General features: G+C 42.4%; 1 protein-coding gene across 1 annotated transcript in view; it reads right to left on the reverse strand.

Moving 5' to 3' along the window:
* The window catches only part of MRC2 (mannose receptor C type 2), a 74893-nt gene that overhangs the window by 21141 nt on the left and 31993 nt on the right, over nucleotides 1-21759 (reverse strand). The window contains exons 2-13 of the mRNA XM_063459364.1: nucleotides 12666-13058; nucleotides 12021-12194; nucleotides 11117-11281; nucleotides 5878-5991; nucleotides 5053-5196; nucleotides 4707-4898; nucleotides 4428-4582; nucleotides 3575-3682; nucleotides 2390-2505; nucleotides 1588-1736; nucleotides 950-1164; nucleotides 85-227 (exon numbers count right to left, since the gene is read on the reverse strand). Coding sequence (XP_063315434.1) covers nucleotides 85-227; nucleotides 950-1164; nucleotides 1588-1736; nucleotides 2390-2505; nucleotides 3575-3682; nucleotides 4428-4582; nucleotides 4707-4898; nucleotides 5053-5196; nucleotides 5878-5991; nucleotides 11117-11281; nucleotides 12021-12194; nucleotides 12666-13058 — 2068 coding nt within the window. The remainder of the gene's footprint in view (nucleotides 1-84; nucleotides 228-949; nucleotides 1165-1587; nucleotides 1737-2389; nucleotides 2506-3574; nucleotides 3683-4427; nucleotides 4583-4706; nucleotides 4899-5052; nucleotides 5197-5877; nucleotides 5992-11116; nucleotides 11282-12020; nucleotides 12195-12665; nucleotides 13059-21759) is intronic.

Genomic DNA, 21759 nt, shown 5'->3' on the forward strand with positions numbered 1-21759 from the left:
GGCAGACAAAAAGAGAAAGTGAATTGGAAACTTCTCGGCAATACCCAAGAGAAAAATACGTGGGCAAGAATAAAAAGTAGCTACCCAAAAATTTTATTCAGTATATGGGACACAAAATGCTCCTCTTCAGTGCTGGAAATACTCAAAAGCTGAGCTCCAATTTCGCGACACAAAACCTGGGCTGATATCCACGTTTTTTTATCTTGCAGTTTTTCTGAGTGATAGACCTGTGAAGGACATAAAAAAAACTGGGATCAGAACCTACCTGAGAGGAAGACATGCTCACTTCAAACACATCAAATGGAGGGTCTACCGTGGTCTGTTCAGTGTGAGATTTCAAGTAAGGCAGACTAGACACTTGCGTAGAGAGAGGTGCCATAGAAGAAGATAGATGCAAAGCTTAGTTGTATCTCAACTAAATAACATTTAGTCACTCCCCATGCTTCCTTGTGCCCGGAATGTTTTCATTTTTCCATTTTAGAAGCAACAGGATGGAACTCTGGACGTGATTCTATGCCTCCTAGACATATACTCTAAATCAGTGGTTTTCATCCTGTGTGCCATGGCATAAAGGTGTGCACCAAGTGTCCAATGAACACATTGACTTTTGGGCTGATAGGCTGACCCAGGTCCTTAAGTATCTGGTTTTTTTTTTATGTGTTTGCATCAGGATTGAGATTCCAATCTGGCAGACAATTTCAACTAGCAAATCAAATTACCCAGAAGTATGCATATCTCTCAAATAAGCCTGAAGCAAAATGTGAGAGTTTATAAGAAACCGGTGAAGAGTAAGAAAACAAGGTAGAGGTATTTTCGCAACCGTTCTCTAATTGAAGTGTGCCTTGGTCCAGAAGAAATATTTAGACACATTGGTCTAAATGATGGTCCAAAAGACACTAAGAAATATTTTGCTTGGTTTTCTCCAACATTGCCCATACCTCTGTCTCACCTTGTAGCAGTGTCTCAGGTTCGAAGAAGTGCTCCAACCATCGGGACAGCTTCCATTGAAGCTTGGGGTGGGCCTTATAGCAGGGATCAGTGGAATTAGTGGGGCCAAACTCTGCTCGCAAATGTACTTTGCTCTGAACTCCGAACAGTCTTTCACTTCCCAAAGGCCAAGAGATTTGCCAGTAGCCAGAGCAACACAGCCCCCTCGTTCATAACCTGCCACGGGAACAGCAGTTGAGTAAAAAAACTGTATGGGGGTTAAAGTGAAACTTGATGGACAATACGGGTTATTAGAGTGTAGTGAAGAATTCAGTAGGTGTGCAACCAAAGAATATCTCAGGTGTTCTGTGTGAGCTCTTTGCCCATATGAGTTATTCAAAAACTTGGCAATGAATAAACTTTTAAGAAAAATACTTATAGGAAAATAAACTATTATTGCAGAAATTTAAAGAAAGTTAATTATCATTTAGATGTCACAACAACCTAATTGCTAGCATTAAGGATATATTTTAGCAACTGTTTTTCATAAAGTAGTTGTGTTCTTGGTAGAGCAGCAGACTCTGTTAAGGACACAGCGCAGACACCATGCGGACATAGCTCCTTCTGAGTCCCTGGGTTTAATGATGTTTTGAGACATACCCGGCTGGTTTCTGTTCCAGTGGGTGTATGTTACTTCATCGCCATAAAGCCAGCTGAATACGCCAGTCCTGTTCATATCCTGCAGGGAAGTCCAGTAGAAGCTCTCATCCGAGCTATATAAAAGGCTGTTAACATAGGCCTGCTCAAACCTGGACAGGTTGTAGAGTGAAAGTGTGATGTTAGCATAAAATAATTAGATACAGTAATTATACAAACACATTGGCAACATTTAAAATGTTACACATTGGAGAGCAATATGGATATGAAGTAATAGGAGGAGTTATAGAGAGGTTATATGGAGTAATAGGAGGTGTTATAGAGAGGTTATATGGAGCAATAGGAGGAGTTATAGGGAGAGGTTATATGGAGTAATAGGAGGAGCTATAGAGAGAGGTTATATGGAGTAATGGGAGGAGTTATAGAGAGAGGTTAAATGGAGTAATAGGAGGAGTTATAGAGAGAGGTTATATGGAATAATAGGAGGAGTTATAGAGAGAGGTTATATGGAGTAATAGGAGGAGTTATAGAGAGAGGTTATATGGGGTAATAGGAGGAGTTATAGGGAGAGGTTATATGGAGTAATGGGAGGAGTTATAGGGAGAGGTTATATGGAGTAATAGGAGGAGTTATAGGGAGAGGTTATATGGAGTAATGGGAGGAGTTATAGAGAGAGGTTAAATGGAGTAATAGGAGGAGTTATAGAGAGGTTATATGGAGTAATAGGAGGAGTTATAAGGAGATGTTTATTAGCAAGTATTTACTAATCTCTCATACATCAAGCACATAACCAATTGTGACTTGCCTGTCCTGCACAGACACCAATCTAGCCGAGCGATCTGCGCATAATTTTACTGCTTCACTGTACGTCACTTGTGCATCACCCAGCCAATAGCAAGATGGGCTATGCCAGCTCCACCCCTGTAAAAAAGCAATAGGTGTCCATTTCTACTTCAGTATCCAAATTTAGGAGTCAATTAAATGTTTCAAATATTATGTCTTAGATCCTATATATTTTACATAGAATGTAGACATTTTCTATTTCTTAGCAGATATGCATTTCCTCTGAGATATATATTTTTTTAAAATTCTTATTGTATTTGTTGGTAACATGCTAAATCTGTTTCCAAAACATCATTAGAGAAGATATCATTTTTTGGGGGGTCAAATTTAAACATGAAATAATTTGTAAATATGGTGGAAAATTAGGAAATTAGTAATCAACAATTTTGGTATTTAAAAAAATATATATATTTTCAAGTTAAGAAAATGGTAATTGGTGCTCCTAACCTTCAGAAGAAGGTACCACATCCTCTGTGACTTTTATTTCTACTGCCATAACAAACCACTCACGTATTCTTGGAGGTCAAAAGAAATTCCAGGAGAGGATGTTTAGAGATGTGTGCAGAGTCCACTGTGCTGAGGGCCCAATGTTTTAAGAAACATAGAGCTCACACACAGCATTCCGAGAGAGAATGAGTGTACGGGGTACAAAGATGTAGGAGAAGTTAGGGAAAGGGAACTTTATGGCAATTTCGAGAAAGGATTTATGGAAGTAGAATCGGAAAGAGGGATGGGTGAGGGAGTGAGAAAAATTAGAAATGAAAACAAATATTTTTTGGAGAGAGGAAATTGAGATTTGGGGGAAGCAGATATAGGAAGAGATAGAGAATAAAAAGTGAAAAATCATGAAAGACAGTGGAATGAAGGAACTAGAGGAAGATCAAGGGAAGATGGCCAATGGTAAAAAAGGAAACTGGTGATAAAAAAAAGACTGGCAAAGAGAAAAACTACAGGAGGGGAGAAAAATAAGAGGGGGTGGAAAACTGGGTCTTTGCCTAGGACCTCAAAACAATTGTAATTCCTTGTATCTGATATGACCAGGAACAGGTGCAACTTGGCAGCATAGGAAGACGCCTAGGTTTTCCCTATTGACAGATTGGAGCTGTTCTCTACCTACATCAAAAGTACAGTGTCAGTAAGTCGATACCTTCTGGCATCCGTGACTGTCCTCCGTGCTCGGCTGAACGTATATTCCAGGCTTCTTGCAGATGGAGGGTAAGGTCTGATTACATGGGCTGTCATTCCATTTCCCCTCCTGGGAAGCAAAATACGGAGAAGATATTCCAGAGGTATCTAGCATAACATTATTATAGCAAGAAAACATCTGTATGAGACCGATTCTGAAGCAGTGCTTCAAAACCACGCTCCCTCTAAGGTCAAACTAGCCCTGACAAGAACAGAAATTTCAACATTGAGGTGTGAACGGGTTCGAAGGCTGTGCATTTAACCAACTGAGGTATCTCACAGACCAAGCCATTTCATTTCTCCTTAGAAAATACATTCACATATAATCTTATTTCTTAGACGAGAACCAAATACTCGATTGAGTTAATGCCATTACTTTATTCGGTATAAATATGCTCTGTCTTCAACAAAGAAAGCCGATACTAATAATAGAAACATTAAAAAAAGAAAGAAACCCCCCCCCCAAATTTCACATTATTCTGATATATATGACACTATGGCCTACCACTTTTCATTTTAAACAATTATTACAAGCACATATTACTTGTGAGGTTGCATTTAGGTTATATTAAGAATAAATGTAACACAGTGAGTGGAGGCGGCCATCTTGAAATTGCATTTAAATGCTCAGAGTCTGTTCCTGATATGGAAAAATAAGAGACTGCGCTGCCAACAGTCAATTAGATTCTGGAATTCTCACACTTAGGTCTCAGCATTCCATTGCACAGAAAATAGGAAATAATGCTATGGAAAAACTCAAGAAAGCTTTTTATTTATATGTGGTACGCCCTTATTCTTTAGCCCTTGACACTGACCGGTCCCCAGATGGTCACACAGTCCTCCATGCTGTCACGGAAGTTGTTTGGTTCAAAGGGATGCCAAGATGTGAAGGTGACAGCACTTCCATCCGTCCACTCAAAGTTCATCTGACGCTTGAGATCATTCAGTCCAATCCACAGTTCCTCTACTTCTAATGAAATAGGAAGAGGAGGGTTATAAAATAACCAGACAACTATGGGCATTGCTAGGTGGCCAAACAAACAGTGAGGAACCATGTGTATTATATATGAACCATGTGTGATTAGTTGACTTGCCTTGTTTGATTTGTTTCGTGACAAACTCTAGCTCCAGGAGTGTGTGGATGCTGGCTAGGTTTCCATCTAGTCGGACGCATGCCTTTCTTGCGTCTTGCCAACTCTTCTTCTCAATATTAAGTCTATAACAGTTTGTTCCATAACTCTGCCAGCCAGTGGGACATTGTATCACCACGTCAGGTTCCACAGGCTCTAAGAAGGAGACAGAAGAGACAATCAAAGCTAAGGAGGAGTAACTCATTACGCCCATATTCTACGTCCAGCTGCGAATCTTGGCCAGCCCCATCTCATTATAACTTGACACCATTCAAAGCTTGCACTCAGCTTTAAATATCTATCATCTCACCTATGGCTGGAATGCCCCGGTGGGATGCGGAGATCTTTTTACAAACGTAGGGTAAAGCATTGCTACAGTCCCGATTCTGCCAGGCCCCGGAGGATTCGGTCCGAATCACAGCACAGTTCTCTTCATTGGAGTTACTTGGATGTTCTGAAATAGGGAGGAGGGGCAGGAAGAGAGTCAGTGGATGGATAGAAATACTGAGAAGTGAGAAGTCGTGGTCAATCTACTATATTCAAAATGTGAACGTATTTACAAATCCATTGACTACCATATTGCACCATCTCATAGGTCCATCAGCAGTTTATGGCTGAAAGCAGTGTTGTTACCTGTGTTGTCAGAATGCCAATTCCTGCGCATTCCGTGGCCATCCTTTCCTTTAAGAAGCTGTGGAATAACATTGTATCCCTTTAACCTCTCTCACTAACAAGGAGTGGGGTGGAAACAGTGCCAGAGAAGAGGCATGTATGTCTTGCTTTCCACCCACTAGATACCACAGATTCACATTGAAAACCCTCTCATCTTCATAATTAGGGTTACAAACTCAAGCAAGGGGGTGAACCAACATTTAGTTAGTTGCTTAGTCGTTGCACGCACACATATATATATGCAATCTCACTGACTGTTTCAGTTCCATATCATGCAATCTAGGATCTAATTGCTAGCCATACACACTATAACAATGTGTCTGTATATTACCTCCATTTAGGTTGTACAGTCTGTACATGAAATGTTGTGTTTGGCCTAAAAGAATCATGTCTGACCACGCTGGGTCCAACAACAGATGCAGAGACATGGAAAGAAAAACTAGGGTAAATACGTGGGTCTTACCAATCTCCCAGTTTAAGAATTTTAATGGTGAACCGTCTGACCACTGCCATCCTCCGTTGGTGTCCAAGTCATTGAGTCCCATCCACAGAGTGGAGCTGTACCCAGTCAGAAGGCCTGTGGCAGATTGAAAGTAACAATGAAACAAATGGCATAGGACCCAGCTTTAGAAGGTCCTAAGTGGAAATCATTCTAGGGTTGCTTTACAAGCTAATGAAATGAATATACAGTAACTAGGATGCACAATATACACATTATTGCTTTGTTTTTAAATACATATTAGACATGCAGCAATATAACACAAGTATGACATCTATGAAATGGTTGAGATTAGGAAATTCTAGGTTACCCTCCATTTTACTATGCAGAGTTTTTCTACCCGTTCCCAGCCCTTGGTATTGAAGAAATAACTGAACATTAATGCACGTATGACATTACACATGTACATTCTTAGCAAACCAGCTTAAATTAATGAGAAAACAGCTGGAAGCTGACAGCTCCATTTTAGGTCCGTCAAAGTTGTTTTAAGTGAGCCCCACTGCAGGTCTATTGTACATGTATGTCTATTGAACGAATTCTCATTCACTTACATGAGAAACCATTGTAAAGGGTTGATGGTGAAATGTACATGTTCTGCTAGACATCTCACCACTTCCTCTTGAGATCTAAGAGCATGTAAATTTTAGTATCCCCTTAATATCAATGATACCATTGGTTTTCTCTAAAGTTGAATGAAAAAAAAGCTGAATAAGTAGGAATTCGAAACAGGTTCAATCACAGCGCTTTATATAAATTGACATTTATATAAAAGAGAAAGTCTAATCAGTTAAACTTAAAGGGACACTATAGCCACCAGAACAACTACAGCTTATTGAATTTGTTCTGGTGAGTAGAATCATTACCTTCAGGCTTTTTGCTGCAAACACTGTCTTTTTAGAGAAAATGCAGTGTTTACATTACAGCCCAGTGATAACTTCACTGGCCACTCCTCAGATGGCTGTTAGAGATCCTTCCTGGGTCATGGCTGCCTAAAATGCATCCAAACATTCAGTGTCTCTTCCCTCTGCATGCAGACACTGAACTTTCCTCATAGAGATTCACTGATTCAATGCATCTCTATGAGGAGATGCTGATTGGCCAGGGCTGTGTTTGACTTGTGCTGGCTCTGCCCCTGATCTGCCTCTTTGTCAGTCTCAGCCAACCCTATGGGAAACATTGTGATTGGCACACCACCACTTCTGCTGATGTCAGCAGGCAGTGGGTAGGTCAAAAGGAAACAGGGACATAGCCAGTAGCTCCAGACTTGAATACTAGGAAGATTTTGCTATATTTAGGGAGGCATGGGGAGGGAGACAGGGGGCCTAGATGGTGATTTTAATCCTATAGGGTCAGGAATACATGTTTGTGTTGCTGACCCTATAGTGCGCCTTTAATATTTCACAGTATAGTGATAGGTGGCTTTAAAGAGACACTCTGAACTCCATAGCTAGCTTATTGTAGTGATTATTGGGAAAGGAGACAATTTTTGCTGACACAGCATTCACATCTTATTATTGCCATGCATAGAGATGTGTACAGTTAATGCAGAAGGGAAATTCAGGCCTCCCAACTAGTGATGTCGCGAACATAAAATTTTCCGTTCGCAAATGGCGAACGAGAACTTTCGCAAATGTTCGCGAACGTGCAAACCCTGCAAACCGCCATAGACTTCAATAGGCAGGCAAATTTTAAAACCCGCAGGGACTCTTTCTGGCCACAATAGTGATGGAAAAGTTGTTTCAAGGGGACTAATACCTGGACTGTGGCATGCCGGAGGGGGATCCATGGCAAAACTCCCATGGAAAATGTCATAGTTGATGCAGAGTCTGGTTTTAATCCATAAAGGGCATAAATCACCTAACATTCCTAAATTGTTTGGAATAACGTGCTTTAAAACATCAGGTATGATGTTGTATCGATCAGGTAGTGTAAGGGTTACGCCCGCTTCACAGTGACAGACCAAACTCCCCGTTTAACGCACCGCAAACAACCGCAAACAGTCCATTTGCACAACCACAAACTCCCCATTTGCACAAGGTTGGATACCAAGCTAGCCATGTCCCGTTCCTTGTCCTCACTGATGTCATTGAAGGTCTCTTCCTCCACCCAGCCACGTACAACACCAAGGGTCCCCGAAAGGTGACAACAAGCCCCCTGTATTTTTTTTTTTTTTAAATGTACACTACTGTTACACCAGATATGAGTTGAACTGGTGTGACACTGTGCCCCGGCAGGCCCTGAAACGCACACGTGTGAAGGAAACTGACTGCTATTATATTACAGTCAAAAAAGTTTTTTTTTTTTTTAAATGCAAGCTATTGTGACACCAGATATGAGTGGTGGCACTGGGCAAGTGGGCACAGTATACGCTGTGAGCCTGACACACACGCTGGCAGGCTGGCAACTGGCTAGATTACACAGGGAAAAAAAAAGAAAGCAGACTGATGTTCTAGCCCTAAAAAGGGCTTTTTGGGGTGCTGTCCTAACAGCAGAGATCAGATGAGTCCTACAGGACTGTAGTGGACACTGAATACACTAGCCTAGCTATCGATTTCCCTATTAAATCAGCAGCAGCTACACTGTCCCTCCTCTCACTAAGAATGCAGCTTCCGGGGGGCGGATCCGACCACCCGACAAAACAAGCTTCCACCACCTCAAGCCGCGAAACCGGCACTCAGCCAGAGACTTGCCTTTGTTGTTCCAGGTATCAGGGACTCCCAGGGTCTGCACCTGGTGCCCAGAAGGGATCGGATGAGCACAAGCAGTAAACAGCAGCCTGCCAAGCATGTCCCACTATAGCCGATCCTCCACACCATGCCTTTGATCACATGAACTGCTCTCTGCACATTAACTAATCGTAAAGTAGCAAGCGTTTAAACATGTCATTATTTCACCTCCTAAAGAGTTTATTGTCGTAGTTCCTTACATGCCTTTACCTTAACCGTTCATGTATTATGTTATTCACTAGTCTCATCTGATGGGGTGACTCACACTTGATTTATAACTAGTGGTGGAGCTGCTGATATAAATACACAGTTGATAACGTGCAAGCTACACCCTAAACATGACAGCCATCTTTCACAACAATGTACTGCTACATACTCATACCCTCAGTGCAACTAGCCATGATATACGCACGTTCAGCCTAGCATGCTCAAATATAACATCTAAAATGGATGCTGTCCAGGAGGTGGGAGGGTCTGGGAGGGAGGGTCTGCTGCTGATTGGCTGGAATGTGTCTGCTGACTGTGAGGTACAGGGTCAAAGTTTACTCAATGATGACGAATAGGGGGCGGACCGAACATCGCATATGTTCGCCGTCCGTGGCGAACAAGCTATGTTCGCCAGGAACTATTCGCCAGCGAACTATTCGGGACATCTCTACTCCCAACTGTCCCGATTTTGGTGGGACAGTCCCGATTTTTCAGGTTCTGTTTCGTTGTCCTATGTTTAGAGATACTGGGGGCGACTGTTCTTGTCACACCAATTGCTCAGGGCTGGAAACACAGGGTTCCAGACTTAATGTTTTTATGTGTGTGTCACGGCGCCCCCCTGATAATAGGGACATACGTGGTTACGGTTGAGTTTGGGAGATGCACTAGGATCCTTCTGAGAGCACTAAAAAAGTGCTCCCTGCAGGGTAACCTCCATGGGCTGGGCAGACTGAGTGCTGAGTGCAGGAAGTGTCCAAATTTGTATTCTCAAAACTCCTCCAAAACTATTTGACAAATAACAGAGGCAACACTAGTTGGGAAATTTCTCTGGAAAGTTACAAAATCTAGACCAGCGGTATCGACCGAAAGTTTATTGATCTCAATACAGAAAGCAAAGGCTCATGATCAGCAGGTAGACGTCTAAACAGAAATCCTAGCAAGGGGTAGATCCAGCAAAAAACACAGATATTGCCCAGGAATCTTAAACAATTTAGTCTTAGCTCATGATTCTTAAAGGAGTATTATAGTTTTAGGAATACAGATCTGTATTCCCAACTGTGTCTGTCTAGGGTAATATAAGGTGCCCCTCCCCCCAGCTGCTTAGTACTCCTCACCTGCGATGTCACGGAGGGTGCAGGGCCTCCACCGCAATAATCCAATCCAATGTGCTCGTATTCAATTAATCAATGCCTTCCTATAGAGCTTCTATGTCACAAGACAGCCACTAGAGGTGGACTTTTCACATTGCAAGGTTAAGAGGACCGGAACACTGCACTAAGACCACTTCAATGAGATCAAGTGGTGTGGGTGACTATAATGTTATTTTAAGTCAAGACGAATTCAAATTTGTTTCAGCTGAACACAGCAGCTACTTCCTCTAAATTATGTAAGCGTTAGCAAGATTCGTTTTATTCTATTTGCATCCTGGACCATGGGTTAATATCTGTTGAGGTTTGAACTTCTCCATATTTTTGACTTTGGAAACAGATACTACTGACTCATTATAACACACTCTCCATCCAGACATGCCAAAAGTCCTGTAAAACGTACTCTACTTAGCTTGATTAAAAAAAAGTTAGGTAAACAGAAATAAACAGAATGAAAGCACAGAATTAAAATGGAAACACTTAGGCCACAAACACTACGTAAGCAAATGATTTGCTCACACACTCCATACACCATAACAACTACAATAAGTAGTGGTAAAGGTGCTTTGAGGTTGTGTAGCTTCTCTTGGACCTTCCCCACATCCGTCGATAGACGTTGCTTAATGTCCCCCTTTGTACAGGGGATTGTATCTTCCTTGTCCGAGAAAGGGTGGTATAAACCAAATGAGCAGAAGTCCTCGGAGGACTATTTGTCCTCCGAGGACAAATAGTCTTAAGAGTGTGCCTGCTCAGGCCTTGGGCTAGATAGACCTCGATATCATGGGAACCCGCAGCTGCTTGGGGCTACAGCTTCTTAGAATGCCTTTCCATGATAATTTGAATTTTATAGATAAAGTGGCCGGTACTTCAATGAGAATAGACTTTTCCAAGGAAGTAAGACGGAGCTCACTTGGGGTATGTCTTGTCTGCTCCAGTGCTCATTCCATCCCCTTATGGTATATTTTTTTATATTTTGATATTTAAAAAAAAAGAAAAAGATTTTTATCCATAAGTATTAAATAATTTGAAAAGCTTATGCAACAAAATTAACTCGAGGCATTTGTAGGATAGTATTTATGATCACAAACTAATTGAAAGTCACAGAGCCTTCCACCCAATCACCGTTTATATAGGTCTGCTCGTAGATCTCATTGATGCTGAGAAGGTGCGCATCCTGTTGCCGGCAGCTGGTCCAAGCTTCACTCCATGATAGAGCGGACTGGAAATTGAACTGGTAACAGCTGAGGGTTAGTGGATCTTTGTCCCAGAATGCCTCACAGTCATCATCTAAAACACAAAATAATAATGCTTTGATTATCAAAACAAGCAGCACGGAGCAGATCATATAACACGCTACAGCCTACCAAAACCAAGGAGCTATCGGATCTGACCTTCTCATCAATCAGATTTGCTAGAAAAATCAATTGTGTGTATGTGGTCCATTCCTCGCACTTGGCAATGGGAGGCTAAGTTCTATAATTGCCAATGTCACTAATGCCAACATCAAAGAAAATGTAAAAAAATAAACAAAACCCCCACCTCTCAAAAAAAACTGAATTTTAAAATAATGTCAAATCGATTAAATGTTTAAAGAAATCACTTTAAATAAAAATTAAGCTTCCAGTTTCCTTAAGAAAACGTTTCGAAGTTGTTTTCAGAAAGAAAACTGAAAAAACAACAACTAAAATGTTAATTTCTTTGATGTAGTCCCAACCCCCAGACACTGGCTCATATTCTCCTAGCTCTGTTTACTCAGATGATTCTCACTATTTATACTACTGTTTGTTTTACTTTGTGACATCTCCCCCACACATCTCATTTGTGATGTTTAAAACATCTGTATTCTTACAGTGCGTTTTAATATGTATTTTCGGAAAACAGCTAAAATGAAAGCTGTTCTTTTTCTAAAGAAAAAAAAGGAAAAAAACAAATTACGGTACAGTTCTTTTTACATTACACCGGGGCTCATATGAATGCTACTATTACCAAAATCCAGTCACTTAAACAGAAACATTATCTCCCTTACTTTTTACTGGGCAAAAGCCCCACTTTTCATCTTTGCCGTAGTCCACTGTGGTGGCACACCAGAGATGTCCATCTTCTCGACCAGTGCTCGTGCAGCTGTAGAACCACTGGTTGTCGTATTTAAATGGGATTGCACAAGGACGGCCATTCGAGTTGCCTTGGATGGTGTAAATATCTGTTGAACGAGAAGTAAGTAAGAAGACAAATGAAAGTATGTCCAAAAAGAAATGTAATGAAATTCAGCGATGAAACAGTAAATGATAACAATATACATTTTTGGAAAGGAGCGGTCATGGTCAAGGAATCATCACTGAACAAGCATCAGGGCCCTCTGTCCACAGAGAAGTTAACACATGGAATCACAATTCAAAACAATGCGATAATGCACAATGTGTACAACATAGCATTACATGACGTGTTCAGAAAGAGGGCCAGCAGTGTCACATTGAACTTCCAAATAGAGGGCAGGTAATGTGACTAGTGTTAGTAGACAAGTAGAAATAATTGAGAAGAAATGGGGTGGTATGCTAAAGAAAACATTTTTTCTTTAGGAATGTGTATCTGTGTAGTAGCTGAATAAAATAAATAAATAAACATAAATGGGTTAATTTGAGGTGTAGACCACCACTCCACGGCAACTTCCTACCGTAAAAGGCTTCAGTGCAGATGCTCCTGTTGGTTCCATAAACCGACCATTGGCTGCCAACCTTTGCCGGAGGCCGCAGCGAGCCTGTGCCATTGTTTATCTGTAGCCTAATACTATTGGTGAGCTGTTCCAGCTGTGATTCACAGCGTCGAATAGAATAGAAGTTTTCATGGTCACACTGGAAGACGGAGAGAGCAGACTCAGTGCTGTTGCTGGGGTACGGAGTCAACAAACACTTCAGTGTGCCCACGTTGAAAAGTCGACGACGGGAGACCCATAGCCATTGCTGATCAGGGGAATTTACGTTACATGGCCCAATCATGTGAACGGAAGACTCTTTCGCCACCAGGCATGAAGACAACTCTGAATTGAAGATCAGAAATGGAACTACATCTGTGAAATAGGAAAAGGAGATATGTATAAATTTAATTGATAGAAGCTAAATGTATTAAGCAACATTCTTCACTTCGACAAATCTCTATAATATACCTGAAGGTATACACAGAAGGTCAAGCTACCTAAGCTGTGGTCCATTCTTAGTGTTCTCATAAACTATTGTTTTTTCGTAATATGTATTTTAAAAGCTCAATTAAAGTACCAAACAATCTGTATGTAATATAGGAGTTACTGAAGAAACTTAAAGGGTTACTCCAAGCATCCTAACCACTACAGCCTCTGTAGTGGTTATGATACCAGAAGTACCCTTGCCCGGTTTAATTGTAATGGGGCAAACCACTTAACAATGGTTTTTTCCCTTACCTGGGTCCCCGTTGGGCTCTCTGGTAATCCAGTCATGCGCTTCTGGATTCTGCAGAGCTGTAGAAGCCAGAATCCATGGTAGTTGACATTCGTTGGCTGAGAAACTCAACTGACCGCTTTCAGCCAATGATTGTCATTCTGTGTTGGGCTGACTAAAGACACCCATATGACGCTGCCAGGGTTGGAGCTACACCTCCAGTAACAAAGGGTTAATCTTCAACGCAAAACACTACACATACAGACTCCTGGCACCACAACTACTTCAAATCACTGAAGTAGCCAAAGTGTTTGGAGAAAATCTTTAAGGAGATGAACATTTGCAGAATATTAGTGGACCCAGTTGAGTGGACCCATTAGTGGACCCAGTTGAGATAGGAATTGAAGAAGCAAAGGATATTATTTTAAACACATCTTCAAAGACTAGCAATAGTCCAAGACTTAAGGATTACCCTATTAATTTCCATTATTGATAAAACCTAGCCCATTACTGGTTCTTGAGGAAGACTGTAACATCAAAATAAAGGTCAATGATGTATTTTTGGTAAGTCCTTTTACACTTGCATTTGGCTGAGGTTAATGATAACTCCAATTCCATCCTTGAGAAAGCTATCTCGCCAGTCAGTGTAAGCTCCTATAATTGTTATTCACAAAGATGAATTTGACTTTTAGCACAGTTATTAATTCATACCCCCAAAACAAGTATTCATACACTGTGTCGCTGCTTTCTGCACGGTATAACACAACACAATAATTTGTCTTTCACAGACACGCTGAGCTTAGAACACACTGGGATTTCATGGATTCTAGAGTAGAGCTTTGTGATAAAATTTATACGGCATATTAATGGTAGCTTAGAACTGCCAAATCAATATTCAAATATGCAAAAATTAGGATACAGGATTATGTAATGAGAAATGCCTCTTCCTTTTCCAGAGAATCATTCAGTAAAACCAGAATAACGAAGAACCCAATTTGCTGCATTTCATATTATGACAAATTATGCTTTTATTTCTATTTTAGCTAATCCGGTCTAAAATGTGCAACTCCCTTGTTACATCTTTCTCTGCAGCTTCTGATTTGCTGGAACCCCCCCCCCCCCCCCCAAGAATTTGGCTGTTGGCTGACCTCAGCTGTCAGTCAAATTACACAGTAGATCTAGCCAAAATAAAAGCAACCAGGAAGGGATAAACCACACAACAACAGTGTGGGGACGGATCATTTTAGAAAGAAAAAAAAAAAAGCAAATTTAGAAGATACCTTTCATCATACAAACAAAATAAAAGTGACCGGCTCCTTGCAAAAGACAATCTGCCTCTGGTGAAGTCATCAGTTGTGATAGCTTACTCGGTAAGATGCTGTTCATTGGCACATGCGCGAAAATTGCTTCTCTCTGTAGTGGACCACCAGTAACCCAACTGGTTACCTCCGCTAAGCTCTCCTCTCAGCCAGACTGGAACCGTGTGAATATAACTCTGTTTCCCCCAGCAACCAGATGAGACATAGTTCTGGGATTAATCTCTTTATATTGCTCAGAATGCAGCCTTTTATGCCCAGACCCCCACTATGGGGTCTCCATTCTCTTACTTAGTAGTCCCACCCAGGCATCTCTGCGTCATTGAGATCATTGAGTCAAAGCTCAATAGGTTAATTATCTCCCGGATACAGACAGCCAAATACATAAAAACACCCAAAACACTCTGAAAACGGTTATAAACCCCCACAAGACTTATATTCCCAGATAGCTCTCGGTGTAGCGCCCAATCGGTCCAAATACCTCTGGGCAGTTGTATAAGGGGGCTCTCCCTTGTTCATGGGTAGCTCCCCTCCAAAGAGTACTCGCCTGGGGCATTGAGAAAGGAGTGAAAACCAAGCGTCAAGTTAGCCGAGACAAGGTAATATGTGTGGCCGAGCCGGAGTTCCAGGATGAACTCAGAGAAGTCCCGCTGACTCGTTCGGTACGCTCCAGTGCGGGTAATAGTTTGCAAATAGCCAGAGATAGGCGCCTTCTGGACTCCTATGGAGGGGAGGAGGAACAGAGGGCCAGGGGAGTGAGATAGGCTTTGAGTGGTTTTAGTGGTGTTCGACACAATCTCCACCAATAAAATGGTTTTGGTGCCTTAAGTGTCTCTTTAAAAGGACACTAAAGTTAGCCAGGCACTTCATCTCAATGAAGTGGTCTCAGGGTAAAGTCCCTGTCCTTTTAAATCTGCGATGTAAAACACTACAATATTTTACATCTGTACATACAGCATATTATATATCAGCTTAGCTTGCTAATACGTGTCCTTGGGCCAGACACCTATCGATATATACATATGTATGCTCGTTTAAGCAGAGCCTTTTATCCTCTAAATATATCCCCTTTCTACAATTGTAAAGTGCTGCAGAGTAAATTGGTGCTATATAAATACTAATAATGATTTTAATTCAAAGTAGTTTAAATTACCGTTTCCTGAATTGGGAGCTAGTGATAGGCTTAGAACATCAGTGCATCACTCGCATCCAGTCCAAGGCATTGAAGCCTCAGACATCGACGAAAAAAAGAGTCAAGCTGATGTCCACCGTCTACCGAACTTTTTAGTTAAATCGTTCTTAAACTCTTTTTTAACCCCTTAAGGTAAAACCATGCCAAGGATTTCGAAGCACCAAAACAACTTCAAAAGTTTCAAAAAAATTTAACTTGACAATTTTGTTTCATCTTTCAACAAATCGCAGATACAACTTGAAAAACACTAAATTTATCCTAAAGTACAAACTTTCTTGGCATCAAATTAAAGGGATAAAAAAATAAGCCAGCACGATTATAATATACATATTTTTTAAATCCAGTTTACGCGGATGTTGAGTGTTTTGTCTACGGATCATATTTAGTTTTTAATTTGAGAACAATCTGACTAAGGTATAAGTTCATGAGTTTAGTAAGAAATTTATATTGGATTTGAAATATACAGGAAACCCAAAGCAAGGCTTGGTTACCACAGCTGTCGATGGGGATAAATGTACTATTTGAAACACAGGTAATGGGAAATTAATTTGTTGGATGATCTGCACGCATCATCAGCTCCAAGTCTGGTCTGCTACAAGTACCATATTTATTGTTTTAGCGTTGTATATATTAGCCTGCCATAGAAAGGCATTACAATGGTTTTGTTAAAGGGTTACTCCAACATCTATGACCACTTCTGCTTTTAGAAGTGGTGATGGTGGTAAGAGTCTGTATGTGCAGCATTTTTACTTAAAACACTGCAAATCAATAGATATTCGCACTTTTGTCCCGGGGCTGATTGCACCCATGGCAACGCTTTTCCGCACTGCCAAATGTCAATTCTGTGCAAAATTTACGACTGTCATCAGCGTGTACTGCACCCTGATGGCAGACATTCTATGAAGCTTGTATCTCCCCTCCCACCTTTACTGCAGTCCTCCCGCCTCCCTATACTCTCCGTTAATTTTTTATGATCCCTCCCTAATCCCTTCCCTCCCCTCGCCGGCTCAGAGCAAGTGCATGTGCTCTGAGCCGGTTAAACATTCTAATAAAAGGAATCCTTTGATTGACATCGTGATGGCTGCCAAGACATCAGACGGTAATGTGCGGAATAGCGTTAGGTTTCAGGTGACTTATGCCTTATTTTATTATTTTATTTTTAGCATTTGGGGGGGGTTTTAAGAATAATGTTTAATAGGGCATTATTCGTGTTAAAAAAAAAAGTAGGTAACAAGGGTTGGAGTAACCCTTAAAGGGACACTCTAAACACCAAACTAACATTAGCTTAATGAAGCAGTTTTGGTGTATAGATTATGCATCTACAGTCTCACTGCACAATTCTCTGCCATTTAGGAGTTATATCCATTTTGCTTTCTGCTTATGTTGTGCTAGCCGTGACTCAAACAAACTGCATGGGAAAAAAAACTGTTTTGATGTAGATCTTACAGCACAGTGTGTTTAATTTAGAAGTCATTATCTCATTTTATGTTATATAACTTTAATCATACACAAGAGGCTGCTGTTGGCTTTAGCAGACAGTTTACAGAGCAGGAGATGCAATCTTAATTAAACACACTGTGCAGTAAGGGAAGCTAAAAATGCAGACCAGTTTTTCATGTAGGCATGTCTGAGTTTTAGCTAGAAGACGTGACTAGGGCTACATACACAAAGTGGTTTAACTTCTAAATGGCAGATAATTGAGCAGTGACATAGCAGAGGCATGACCTACACACCAACACCACTTCGTTAAAGTAAATTTGTTTTGGTGCGTAGAGTGTCCTTTCCCTTAAATGCAAGTAATGCCCACAGATTTGCTCATCTTGGTAAGGATTTTTGAAAGCCCCTGAGTACAGGTGTACTAGGGCTGACTTGAGGAGTTAACATACGAGGATATAATAATCCATTGATATTGTGTAGAGACAATTAAACTGTAGATTTTTTTTTTTTTAAAGGACTATAGTTAAATTTCCACAGCTATTTATTTTTTCCAACATGTACAACTAGAATTTTTTAATTTTATGCTAATCCTATGTACAGCAGATTTAAACATCCAGCTATGCAATTGAAATATCTGTCTACAGTTGGATGCCAAAATAAACCTATTTCTGCTGGGTTCTCTTGACGTTAATGGGTAATTTGGCAGTTAAACGGGGCGCTTGTTTCAATTCAGTACAGCAGAAATGTTATATGATTTTTTTTCCAAGAGGCTGATTTCAGCAGCTGTTCGAAGCTCTAAATCCTGGTAAATTTATAGGCAGAATCTAGTAGCCCAGAATCGTAGCTCAGAGTAATTTTACTGCCATTGGTTCTCAAATATATGGAAAGGTTTGACAAACTCAAAAATTACTGCAGACGCACAGCGTATTAGCCTTGAAATGGTTTATAACAACTGTAAAAAAAAGCCCAGGATGGCAGGTAAGTGGCCTCACTTTGCCATAGGTCCACAGAAAGCTCGTCGTAAATCTTATTTAAGGTCTCGTATTGTATTGTAAGTTATAAAACTGCTCCCTACTGTTACTCATATACGTATATATATACCTCACTGTCATTGGACCCAGTACCCAATAAAGTATGCATCTTTCTCTACATTAAAGATCTCTATAATTGGGCTCTTGTGGGCTTGTACGATGTACAGAGATTCTTAAAGGCTTACCCCAAAAAAGCATAACTACTTTGGTCCGCTGTAGTGGCTATGATGCTAGGAGTACCATCGCCCCATTTTCCAGTAATGGAGCAAACCTTTTTGCAATGGTTTGCCCTCTTACCTGGGTCTCTGCCAGGGGCTGACTGTCTTACTGGGGGAAGTAATGATAGATCTGCAAAAGCAGGAAGTTGATCTGAAGTCGATCATTGGCTGAGAGCCAATGCATATCATTCTATGCATAGGAACATGCACAATTGACATTGTCCAGCCTGGAACTTGTGTTCTAGGCCAGCTAATGAGGTTCCAAGGACGCGGAGGAGGTGGAGTTACAACTCTGGAAGCACAGGGGTTAAACAACGTATGTGCAGTGTTTCAATGCAAAATGATGCACATACACACTCCATGCACCATGACCACTTTAAATCACTGACACGGTCTAGGTGCTTGGTGTAACCCTTTAATGAAGAAATGGCCAGAACATGACCAGAACTTTACTTTCCCCATGTCCATTGCTGCATAATAAGCTGCCAAAGCTCCAGGTCACAGAGCAAACACAAGCAGGCATCTTACTCCAAGTTAGACGTCAAGGTCTCGCTCCGGCCAAGTTATGTAGACAGGTTGGGGGAATATAAATAATTCGTTTTGTATGAATGGGTGATTCATTATGTGCTGCGGCAGATTCCTCACGCTAAGGAGACCATTCCCCATCTGCGATTTAATGAGCTCCACGATGCCTTGGTACACACCACATGGAAGGCACCTGACTTTCAAAGGAAAATGGAATTATTTTACTGGAAGCTTCCAGGAAACCTGCATGTGGAATATCTGGCTGTGATCAACAAATGTCCCTCCCAAAGGCTTTGGAATCAACGAACACCATCTCCATCAGATAAAATCCCTTTGAGTTTAGGTCATTCCTTTGGAATTTACTCTACAAATCTACCTGACAAGACTAAAGCTGGGTCATATTTTATTTAGCAACGTTAAAACATGTTTGCGGGGGCGTGGTCTGCAGCCGAGCGAGCTGGACGTGTCCGGGTAGAGCTCCGCTGCGACCACGGTGCCAACAGCATACAACAGCGGAGATAAACCCTTGATCAAACCGAATTAGTCGTGGGAGCAGTGATGGACCGGAGAACTACGAAAACTAAGGTGAAAAAGGCGGTAGAAGCGGGAATAGTAGTGCCGGAGATGTTTGCGGCCTCTCGCGCCGTGCGACAAAGCACACAAGATGGCGGACGAGAAGGCCAGACTACGCCCCGTTCCCCAGCGAGCCCAGCAAGCGGTGTGGCATCGGATTCCGACACCAGCCAAATACTGGCGAAACTGTCGGAGGTTCGTAGCTACCTTGCCTCTGAGATGGTTCGTACCACCTCGGAGGTGAAAGCTGAAATACAGGCATTGGGGGTGCGGACGGCGGTGCTCGAGCAGCGGGTCGAATCCACAGTTATAGCCCATAACGCTGCAGCCGCTCAAATTAACCACCTCACCTCCCAACTACTTACTGCAGAAGCAGCCATAGACGACCTGGGGAACAGGACAAGGCGCAATAATATCCGCCTCCGGGGATTACCCGAACAAGAAGGGGAAGGATCCCTAGCAGAGGTAATTCTGGAGATCTTCAGGCCGCTACTCCCCGACATCCCAGAGCATTTGTGGCATATTGAAAGGGCGCATAGGGCCCTCAGAGCCAGAAGAACGGAAGATCGGCGCCCGAGGGACGTTATAATTAAATTCCTGTCTTTTCAAACTAAAGAGGCTTTGATGAGGTATGGCAGAGATCGTCAAATCCTCTATAACGGAGCCAACCTTACCCTCTACCAAGACCTTACCCCGCTGACGCTGCAGAAACGCAGAGACTGGCGCCCGATCACGGAACTCCTACAGCGCCACACCATCAAGTACGCTTGGGGTCATCCCTTCCGGCTGATGGCTTTTAAGGATGGCCGCACGAAACTTCTGTTCCCGGACGGTGACCCGAGGAAGTTCCTGTCCGAGCTGGGGATCCAAACCCCGGACGACTTCCCGGTTTCGAAGGGGGCGACGGAGGCTCTAGTCGCTCTCCCCCGAGAATGGTACACGTCTGATGAATGAGGAAGGGGGCCACGATGTCGCCATGCCTGAGCGGCGGGCTATATCTCCAGATGGTAAGACCTCGCGGGCGGGATCAGGTTGTTTGGGCGGGGGATTTCTAGGCCCCGCTTGAAAAGCCTATGTGGGCTTTTGATTATTGGCCTTTCTGGTGGCGGCAGGCCCTGGTTACCGGGGTTTTATACGAGGCACATCTGGGTTATCGGGCTCCTTGACCCGCGGGTGGGACTGCTTACTATGGGGAGGGTTAGGGCTTATTTTTGCTCCCGGGCCTCGCCCTGTTTCCCATGTCCTGACTCGTTGTATCCCCTCTCCCGTTGGACCCTTTTTCGGGACTGCCCACCATTATTTCTCCTCATGATTTTGGGGATTGTGTCAGGTCCCTCGGAGCAGAGACCTACGGTTATTTAAACACTGTGTTTTTTGGGGACTGGGATCGGAATGGGGAGGCGGGAAATGTGTTTTTTATCTCCCCCCTTCTCGCTATGTATAAGTTATATATCGATTGCCCCCTCCCTCTTCCTCGGGGACACTGTGTAGTATGGCTTACTGTATTTTGTACTACGTTTTTTCGGTACTTGGGCCTGGTCCAGGGGGGTCGGGGACAATGTACAACTATTCACAGTTTTTCTGGGGAACGGGATCGGAGTGGGGCGGCGGGCGGCGGGTAACGCTTCTCGATATGTTATTGCTGTTTTGTTTCTGTTTGCTGCCCCCCCCCCCCCCCCCCCACTGTTTTTCTAGACGGGCTTCCTGGGCTTCACGGGTGGCGGGCGGCGGGTAACAATATCTTTGCTATTCGGGCTATTTTTGTCCGCTATCCTTTTGCATTAAGTTGCTACTTTTCTCAGAGGGGGTTCGGGATGGGGCGGTGGAACCTGGTTCATGCTATGTCCACAACTATTTTTATTATTATGTTTATTTTATGCTAGGTTCACTCTTAAGCCGGGTTCTGTTCCTACGTATTATTAGGTTCGGGACGGGGGAATGGGGGCGGGTTCAGAGGTATATTGGTGTCCGGCTCTGACACCCGCGGGGATTTTTGAAGTCTTGAATGTGCCTCTCCTTTTTAGGAACTGACAATCACCTGGGAACGGCACACGGGTCTCCCCCTA

This window comes from Pelobates fuscus, chromosome 6 (genome assembly GCF_036172605.1).
Source record: "Pelobates fuscus isolate aPelFus1 chromosome 6, aPelFus1.pri, whole genome shotgun sequence".
NCBI classification, from domain to species: domain Eukaryota; kingdom Metazoa; phylum Chordata; class Amphibia; order Anura; family Pelobatidae; genus Pelobates; species Pelobates fuscus.